The sequence below is a fragment of the Ictidomys tridecemlineatus genome, chromosome 3 (assembly GCF_052094955.1).
Source record: "Ictidomys tridecemlineatus isolate mIctTri1 chromosome 3, mIctTri1.hap1, whole genome shotgun sequence".
Lineage (NCBI taxonomy): Eukaryota > Metazoa > Chordata > Mammalia > Rodentia > Sciuridae > Ictidomys > Ictidomys tridecemlineatus.
Window position 1 is genome coordinate 77,673,536 of NC_135479.1, and position 9,622 is coordinate 77,683,157.

The 9,622-nt window shown below is 49.4% G+C and overlaps 1 protein-coding gene across 3 annotated transcripts; it reads left to right on the forward strand.

Moving 5' to 3' along the window:
- Positions 1 to 618: 618 nt before the first annotated feature.
- On the forward strand, positions 619 to 8,404 carry Ppm1m (protein phosphatase, Mg2+/Mn2+ dependent 1M). 3 transcript variants are annotated; one of them, XM_078043287.1, is made up of 11 exons: positions 619 to 2,565; positions 3,647 to 3,930; positions 4,539 to 4,662; positions 4,901 to 5,056; positions 5,552 to 5,664; positions 6,023 to 6,107; positions 6,213 to 6,331; positions 6,497 to 6,560; positions 6,774 to 6,881; positions 6,993 to 7,141; positions 7,537 to 8,404. In XM_078043287.1, exons 1-11 carry the CDS (start codon positions 2,497 to 2,499, stop codon positions 7,679 to 7,681), a joined length of 1,416 nt encoding a protein of 471 aa, XP_077899413.1. In that variant the 5' UTR covers positions 619 to 2,496; the 3' UTR covers positions 7,682 to 8,404. The 3 variants fall into 3 exon arrangements, with proteins under 3 accessions (XP_077899413.1, XP_077899414.1, XP_077899412.1); XM_078043286.1 differs by having other exon boundaries at positions 2,149 to 2,565; positions 4,802 to 5,056; XM_078043288.1 differs by lacking the exon at positions 6,774 to 6,881 and having other exon boundaries at positions 622 to 2,565; positions 4,802 to 5,056.
- Positions 8,405 to 9,622: the final 1,218 nt, after the last annotated feature.

Consider the following 9,622-nt stretch of genomic DNA (forward strand, 5'->3'; position numbering starts at 1 on the left):
GGAATTTCTTTATACGTAGAAAGTATCAATCAAAAATAAATAAATGAAAGCTGGGCGTAGTGGTGCACACCTGTAATCCCAGTAGCTCAGAGGCTGAGGCAGGAGGATCATGAACTCTAAGCCAGTCGCTAAGCAACTCAGAGAGACCCTGTCTCTAACTAAAATATAAAATAGGACTGGGGATGTGGCTCAGTGATTGAGTGCCCCTGAGTTAATCCCTGGTACCAAAAATAAGTAAGTAAGTGAAAGGAAAATCAGAGTAGAGGAAGGAAGGAAGGAGGGAAAGGAAAGGGGCATTGGGATTGAAATAAAATTCCTTGCATGTATGAGTTTGTCAAAATGTACCCATTTGTGTGAGGGGAGGAGAGATTTTATACATACACACTTTTCACTTAAATTTGCACAGAATTCTTTGACATCTCTGGAAGGATCCCCAATAAATTTAGTCATAATAGAGGTCTCTGGGAAGAGGAATGAGTTGTGGGGACGACTTGCTGCTAAATAAATATTTTTATACTTTGTGAAAATAATAAAATATAGTCATATAAAAATATTAAGTTTAAAAAATTAAATCTGGGGCTGGGATTGTGGCTCAGCTGTAGAGCGCTCGCCTAGCAAGGGTGGGACCTGGGTTCGATCCTCAGCACCACATAAAAATAAAGGCATTGTGTTGTGTCCATCTACATCTAAAAAATGATAAAATATTTTTAAAAATTAAATCTAAAATCTTATTAAAGAACAGATATGGAACTAAATAAAAGCTACTTTCATTGGGAGTGGAAAAATGTAGAATAAAACCTTTCTTCCTTTTTCTTCCCCCCACCACCTCTCATGTTAGCTGGGGAGAAGCCTCTGGCCAGAAGGGGGCGGACTTGGGTTCATTGGAGCAATTGGGAGAAATGTGTCAGTGAGAGTGAGGAGTTTATATTGCCCTGGGAGAGCCTAGATCAGGAATGAAGATAAATTCATCCTAAAGGATCTCATCCATTTTAGATACCGAATAGAAAAAAAAAGCCTGGAAGCTTCTGGAAAGAGAAAGGGGTAAACACAGGCTGTTGGAGACCAACCTTGCACGTGACTGAGTCACACTCCCCACCTGGGTGCTGAGACACTCAGTCACAGAAATGTGGCATAGATTTCCCCACCCTTCTTGGGTTCGAGGGACGGTGTCTGGTGTATGGGTGTGTCTTGCTAGGGCCCCATAGGTGAAGCTATGCTCACCTGTTCCTTTGTAATATAACCCCTTGCCCTGTTTAGGATAGAATCTTCCATGGAAATGCCTTGTGTGTGTCCCCTTCTCTTACTGTGCCCTTGGGTGTGGCCTACCCAGGTTTCAGTCAACCTACTGACAGTGGACATCATGAAGATAGACTCAGCCTCCTGTAATCTGACCCCTTGCCTCATTTGAATAGCTTCTCAATAAAAGGGGTCAGCACATGCTCTCTCTCTCTGCGGACCCTTAAGGTCAGAGGAGCCATCATAGCGACTCCAAAGAAAAAGGTATTTGTGTCTCTTGTTTTGTGCAGCCCAATTAGCCCAGTTTAACTGGAGTGACCCCTGAGCCTTTTAGTCTCCAGAACAGAAACCCGGCAACGGCCAATCTAAAGAATGAGAAAGATACTGGATTTCAGCATCAGCAGTGGCAACCAAAAGACAATTAATTGAAGTAGGATTCCAAACAGTACAGTAGTCAAAAGCAGAGGTAGGGTGGCGTGTGCTGGTGCATACCTATAATGTCAGTGACTCTGGAGGCTAAGTTTGAGGAAGCCAGCCTCTTCAAATTCAGAGAGACCCCTATAATGTCAGTGACTCTGGAGGCTAAGTTTGAGGAAGCCAGCCTCTTCAAATTCAGAGAGACCCCTTCTCCCATTCCAGCAATTTAGCAAGACCCTGTCTCAAAAAAATAAAAAGGGCTGGGGATTTAGCTCAGTGGTAAAGAACCTCTGGGTTTGATTCCTAGCACCAAAACAAAATAAAATGGGCTGTGGGTGTAGCTTAGAAGTAGAGTGCACTTAGGTTCCATCCCCAGTATCTGGGGTAGGGTGGGGACAGGGAAAGAAAAAACAAGGACAGAATTACAACCCTTTGAGACCAGCAAGAACCCAGGGGCATTTAACCACTAAGCTACATCTCTAGTCCTTTTATTTTAAAGAAATTTGAGACAGATCTCACTCAATTGCTAAGGATCTAAGTTAATGAGACTAGCCTCAAACTTGAGATCCTCCTGTTGATTCAGCTTCCCCTAGTCACTGGAATTAGAGGCATGTGCCTCCCTGCCTGGTGATTCAGAGGCTTTTAAAATTTGAAAAAAAAAAAAAAAAAAAAAAGCAAATTCACTCTATTCCCCAATCCATTAGCTTGGACTTGCCTAAAGTGGGTCAAAGTCCTGTCCTAAGTCATTCTCACAGCTCTGGGCAGCCAAATATTTCACGAGTAGTCTAATGCCCAGTTTATTCACTTGTTTTCAGAGCTACTTGGGCTAGAGAAACTCTATTGATGGGACAGGGCTGGCTGCATGGAGGAAGTGGGACTAACATGATCCTGGGCTTGGGAGTGGAGGTGAAGGTAGGGACTCTTCATATAGCCATCCCTGGGGGCTCTGGGCTGTGGGGGCGTATGGACTTTGAGTTTGCTTTCTGGAAAAGGAAAGAGGAAGAGAAATCCCTTGGGGGTGGGAGGTTGTTTAAGTCAGCTGCACTGTCAAAAAGGAAACAGCACAGCTTAGAGAATCAGAGACTTCCCCTCAGCAGGCCTCAGAGCCCTCCATTACAAAATGGAAATAGCAGTCATTCACAGGGTGTTGAACTTAAAGTGTCAGAAGAGTGACAAGGTGCTTTTAAAATGTAGATATGAAAGGGGAAACTGCTGCTGACCACATGGTGATAGCTAGCCAGGCATTACGAGGAGACTGAACCATCTTTGTTATCAGCGTGGATGAAAGTCTTTCACCCAGTTCTGAACTCTAACCAGCTACAGCCTTTGGGGGCACCATGGATTCGCCTTTCAATTCCCATATGTTCACTCACCCTCTAGTGAATATCCTGCTGTCTGCCCAGAGAGGACATCTTAATTGGAGGAGCAGCCATTTGGGAGACTAGCCTCTGGGGCAGGAGCAGCCTTTCAGGGTGGGGAAGGCCCAGATGACCATTAACTTCCATCTGGGGGTGGAGATGCCCGGCTGGGTGGGTGAGGAACAGAGACGTCCTGAGTGAACACCAAGTTTCTTACACACGCTTACTCAATGTGTCTATCTGACCCCTCCAAGGACATCCTGTCCCCATCTTCCTCTTGCGCAAGGTACCCGCCCAGCAGAAAGAGGCTTGAGGCTTTGCAGTGGACAGGGGCCCAGTGCCTGCTCTGGATGACTGTCCACAGCATCTTGGGTAGCAGGAGGGACTTTCCCCTCCCAAAGGCTAGTGCTCTACAAGTGTGGATGAACATGTGATCCTGCTGTGTTGCTGTTACGCACACAGGCGACTTCATTCTCTAGACCTGTTTTCCAGTCTGCAGAGTTTGCTTCTTAAAGGTGTCGGCAGGATCCACAAGTCTGAGAGCTCAGGCCCGGCACACACTTCAGGCCGTAGGTGGGGTTAGGCGCGTCTCCACCCAGACCGGCTCCCGCCCCCAGCCCGCTTCCTCCTCCCAGGGGCGGTCCGGCCCAGCCCTCGGGGCTCGCGCACCACGGGCAGCCCCCTGCAGCCAGACCATGTCCGCCGGCTGGTTCCGGCGCCGCTTCCTGACTGGGGGTCCACTCCCCGCGCCGCGGCCGCCCGGGCCACGCGCCAGCCCTGTGCCCTACCGGCGGCCCCGCTTCCTGCGTGGCTCTGGCTCCAGCCCAGGAACCGCCGACGCCTCGCGCCGCTCGGACTCCCGGCCAGTGCGTAGCCCAGCGCGGGGCCGCACGCTACCCTGGAACGCAGGCTACGCCGAGTGAGTGCCTCCAACTCGGGATACCCTTGATCCAGGAACCCCCATCAGGGCTCCCGCCTTATCCAGTCGAGGGTTCTCTGCTGATCTAGAAAACAGGCTAACCTGAGTGACACCCCCATCCCACTTGTAGATAACCCTTCTTGTCCTCAACTAGTGACTCCTTATCCTACCTCAGTGTTTTCTTTGGGTCTCCAACCTCCTTAAGAGAAGAGTGTTGATGGGGAACGACTTGCACTCCAAGACTTCCAAGATGAGGCCGGGAGACTGTAGAATTCCAGCATTGTGGGATTTGGGAATCCCAAATCTCACCCAGGGTTATATGGCCTGTGCTGTGTGGAACACCTAAGATGCGGCAGGGGATAGGAAAGGGAACCCTTGATCCCTGTAGAAAATTCACTCCTACTTCAGCCCTGTGTCAACAGATAAGACTCTAGAGGGTCTGGGCCTTGACTTTTCTCTTAGTCACAAAGCCACTTAACAGGAAACTTAAATCAAAATTGCCCAGAAGTTTGTCAGGAATAACACTCAGGAACTGCTGCCTCTTTCTGGGGTCTCTGTACCCAAGGGGACACAGGTATGTCACTGACCTGACCTTTTTCTGGCCTCAGGATCATCAATGCAGAGAAATCTGAGTTCAATGAGGATCAAGCTGCCTGTGGGAAACTCTGCATCCGGAGATATGAGTTTGGACCTGAAGAGGATAGGGAATGGTTGACTCTGTGCCCAGAAGAAGTAAGTGCAGCCAGTTCTGAACTTTTCTTACAGGCTGGGACCAGGGTATACAGGCTCTCGCCTTGCTGCCCATATTCTAGTGCAAGGTGGACCAGGGGGGAAACTGGCAGAGCCTGACATGGAGGCCCTTCCTGTGCAGTTCCTGACGGGTCATTACTGGGCACTATTTGATGGGCACGGTGGTCCTGCAGCAGCCATCCTGGCTGCCAATACTCTGCACTCTTGCCTGCGTCGGCAGCTGGAAGCCGTGGTAGAAGGCATGGTGGCTGCTCAACCCCCCATGCACCTCAGTGGCCGCTGTGTCTGCCCCAGTGACCCCCAGTTTGTGGAAGAAAAGGGCATCAGGACAGAAGATTTGGTGATTGGGGCCCTGGAGAGCGCCTTCCAGGAATGTGTGAGTATACCCTTTGGAGAGTAAGGGATGTTTTTGATCCCAGGGACCTGAGTGGGGCATCCCTGCATAACATAACATATAAGGCCATATAACCTTGGACTGGGAAGACATGATTTGAGTTTGTTTCTTATTGTCACTGTCATCTTAATCTCTCCTGTTTGCTCCTTCTACTACATGCTTTTTTTTTGGTAGGTGGGATTGAATAGGGCCTCCTGCATGCTAGGCAAGTGTTCTACCACTGACCTACATCCACAGCTCAGTGCACTAAGTGCACATGCTGCTAGTCCTTGGGGCAAGGGCTAGTTTCTCTTCCTCTGTTTTGAGTAGCACTTCCCATATCTGCATCTTCTAACTACAGGGATTGAGGACTCATGGCTGGACTTTGGGCTGGGACTGCCAGGCCTGCTTTTGGGGAGTGAACCTTAGAGTGGGATTGGGAAACAGTGGTATGATGGAAGTACAGGTGGCAGCTAAGATGGCCTTGGTTTGCTCCAGGATGAGGTGATCGGGCGGGAGCTGGAGGCCTCAGGCCAGGTGGGCGGCTGCACAGCTCTGGTGGCTGTGTCCCTGCAGGGAAAGCTGTATGTGGCCAATGCTGGGGATAGCAGGTGAGTTCTTGGAGTGTGGACAGGGGTGGGGTGGGCAGGAGAAAACCAGAAAAGGGACAATGAAAGATGACTGGAAGTGGAGGTTTAGAAACAGGGAGGATTGAATGGCCAAGTTGTTTGTACCTGGCATATGTCAAGTGTGAGGGATGCCAGGAAGAGCATCATAGGGCCCTTAAATGCTAATGTGAAAAACTGAGCCTTACCCTGAAGACAGTCTAAAGGGCTTTGAACCAGGGATTGGTATGGCCAAAGCTGGCTCCTGATGGTGAAGAGGGGCTGGCAGGAGGGTATCCATGGATGAGATCTGTGAAGATCACTTCATAGATCCCTCCTCCTCCTCCTCCTCAACCCCATACAGGGCCATCTTGGTTCGGAGAGATGAGATTCGGCCGCTGAGCTCTGAGTTCACTCCAGAGACTGAGCGGCAGCGAATCCAGCATCTGGTAGGTACCTTCACCAGTGGGAGGCTATGGATCCCCAAGTCCTGGATCCAGAGCCATGAGGGGCCATAGAAGGGAGATTGACCTGAGCATGGCCTCCCCACCCAGGCCTTTGTCTACCCTGAGCTTCTGGCTGATGAGTTCACCCGACTGGAATTCCCTCGGCGGCTGAAGGGGGATGACTTAGGGCAGAAGGTTTTGTTCAGAGATCATCACATGAGCGGCTGGTGAGGAGGGAGGGGGCATATGGTGGGGAGAGACCTGAGGTCCAGGCTCAGCTGTGCCAGTCCCCCTCTTCCTGGGCAGGGTGGGCCCTATGAGGGTAAAATAGCTGGGCCCTGGGTTGGGAGACAAATGAGGGCTTGGGCTGATGCAGGCTCTGCTTCTGGTAGGAGCTACAAATGTGTGGAGAAATCAGATCTGAAGTACCCACTGATCCACGGACATGGCAGGCAGGTCAGTACCTAGTCTCCCTTCAAGAATCTCCATCCACTTGCTCCATGAAGGTGGGAGTTCCTTTGTTCCTTAGTGGGGACTGTGGCTAGTGTCCTGGGGTCTGTTCCCTTGTTTCTTCTTCAACGCACAGCTCCTGGGGTCTACAGTCCACCCTTTCCTGTGTGCTCAGGAGTGCCAGGGTCTTATCACCTCACATCTCTCCTCTTTCCTCAGGCTCGGTTACTGGGAACGCTGGCTGTCTCCCGAGGACTGGGAGACCATCAGCTCAGGGTCCTGGACACAAACATCCAGCTCAAGCCCTTCTTGCTCTCTGTCCCACAGGTGAGAGGACAATGTATTCCACTCCAGCCTCCATCTGCCTGTAAAGACAGGGAGTGAGCCTGGTGGGAGCCAGGAAGGGAGCATTTAAGGATCCTCAGGCTTAACTTTCAGGTAACTGTGCTGGATATGGACCAGTTAGAGTTGCAGGAAGAGGATGTAGTTGTCATGGCAACTGATGGACTCTGGGATGTCCTGTCCAATGAGCAGGTGGCATGGCTGGTACGGAGCTTCCTCCCTGGGAACAGAGAGGATCCACACAGGTATGTAGATGCCAGAGACCTAAGTAGTTAAGCTGAAACAGCACTGTCAGCCAGCCCAATTAGGGCTGTCTCAAACTTCTCAGAAAGTAGGGGGAGTGATTGTGGGTCAGGAAAAAAATCTTAAGGCTAGGGAATAGAATATACCTCAGTTGGTAGAGTGCTTGCCTTGCATGCACAAAGTCCTGGATTCCATCCCCAGTTCAAACACACACACACAAAAAAAAAATCTTTGGGTTGATTCCTGTGGTCCTACCAGACTTGTTTGCTCGGCTCATAGTTGGACTACATTTTTTTGGGTCCTCCAAATGTCTAACCTTTGCAGGGAGTTATCCTGGAAGGCTGGCCTTGTCCCTTTGCTCTGCCTCCAAAGTACATCTGCATGATGGTCTTCACAGGTTCTCGGAGTTGGCCCAAATGCTGATACACAGCACACAGGGGAAGGATGACACTCCCACAGGGGAAAGACAGGTGTCCTATGATGACGTCTCTGTGTTCGTGATTCCCTTGAACAGCCAGAGCCAAGGAGGCAGTGGCTACTGAGGATTCTGACACTGCATCCAAGAATCACTCCAATCATTGCAGTATGGGCATGCCTCCATTAAGGCCAAGAGCAGGCCCTGTTTGTCCCACCCACAGCCCAATGTTCCTGCTTCTCACCCAGGTTCATCTGTTTCAAGGGGATTTTTTATACCAGGCAGCAAGAGCTGGAAGAGTACAAAGAGCCCAGCCCACCAGGTCCTGCCTTTTGCAATAATCACATCACTCTGGTAGAGGGATCTGATTTCCTACAACTTAGGAAAACCTTGTGAGGGTTCTCAGACAGGATCCTCAATAGCCCAAGAATATTCTTAGAAAGAGATACCCACATTAAGAGTATTAGTCAAAGATGCCACAAGGGGTAGCATCCTGTATTTGGATACAGGTTTTCCAATCCATGAATGTTAGGGCATCCATTTAAAAATCCTCCAAGAAAATCTTGGGCAGTCTCACATCTGCTATCTTGAAGAAAGCTCTGGAGGAGACACCAGCTTAGGTTTTGCCCTGTTCTTTGCTGTTGGAGGGCATGGCCCCTACAGCTAAGGTTGGGGGAAGAGCAAAAAGGGGCAAGAGGAGCTTCCAGAGTTGGCTGGGCAGGGAATGCTTATCACTACCTCTGGCCTGGCCTTCTAACTGACTGCTTCCCCCTGGCCCCAGTCTCACCACCAATGCCTTTGCTTTTGTTTCTTATCACATTCCTATTATTAAATGTTCATTTGCAGAAGAGTCCTTGTGAATTGTGAACTGCTTGTACAGCTTGGATTAAGGGCACCTTCCAGAGGATTAGTTTTAGCTCTACCATACAAACTTGCATAGAGTTGGAACTATTTTCTCTGAAGCCCCCCTAGTTCTTGAGTGAGTCCCCCTCAACCCCCATTGTTGCCCAAGAAACAGAAAGGATGCCTTTACTACCACTGTAAACTCAGCTTTAGGTACCATAAGGATTACTTTTTCACTTGATTTTGAATGCAAACTTCTTTTAAGCCGGATTTAGCAGGAAACATACATCTGTTAAGATCCTTGGGCTTGCTGCTTGACAGCTTCAATTTCTTCACAAGACTGTTGGCATCTAAAACTTACTAAGGCTCAGGTAGTATTTGAACGACAAGGCAAACCATGACTTAAGCTTCCTCCGAGTTCCTGAATTCACTCCTAGAATCGAAGTAACTTTTGCCAGGCAACTCAAGTTTTAGACTGCAGCCAGAATATCCAGTAAAACATGGTAAAACTTGTGCAGTTGTGAGATTCCATTTCTCAGATGTTTTTCAACAGAAAAAAGTATTACCATATATATTCCATTTTCCATATAATTGTATTCCTCAGCCCAGGATTTCTAGGCCTGAATCTGGGCCCAGTTGGGGCCATAACAAAATGATAGTCCTTGAAGTTCTGCATAGCATCTCTTATCAGTCAGCTGGCAAATGCCAGAATGCTGTCCTAGCAGCCTACAGGAGACTGACTTCCTCCTTCCTCAGCACAGCCTTCCCCCTTCTCCCTGAGCAATGTGTGGGCAACATTCTGTCCCTGCCTCTTCCCTACATCAACTGCTAAACCAGCTCACCCCCATAGCCTGCTGGCCTCAATTCCGAACAAAGCTAAAGGCTACTCCCTGCTCCTGCTCTTGTTCTTTGCACAAGGCCAAGACCCAGGGAATAGGTGCAACAGGTCTTTCAATTGCAGGGAGACCACAATGAGAGTGGCTGTGGCAAGGGCAGCCATTCTGACTGATTTGTTCATATTTCCCAGCAGAGCTAAAGCTGCAGTAGCCCTCCCACCACACCACATGATGGTCTCTTACTCCTTGAGTACTCTTGAGTCAGGAGAACCTATCCAAGGCCAACTACACCCAAGCCAGAAGGGTCCTTCTATCAGAGTCCCTAGCCAACCTCCCAAGTGGTATAGAAGTAGTCAGAGTGGCAGGATTTTCATCTGCTCTAGTTCAAA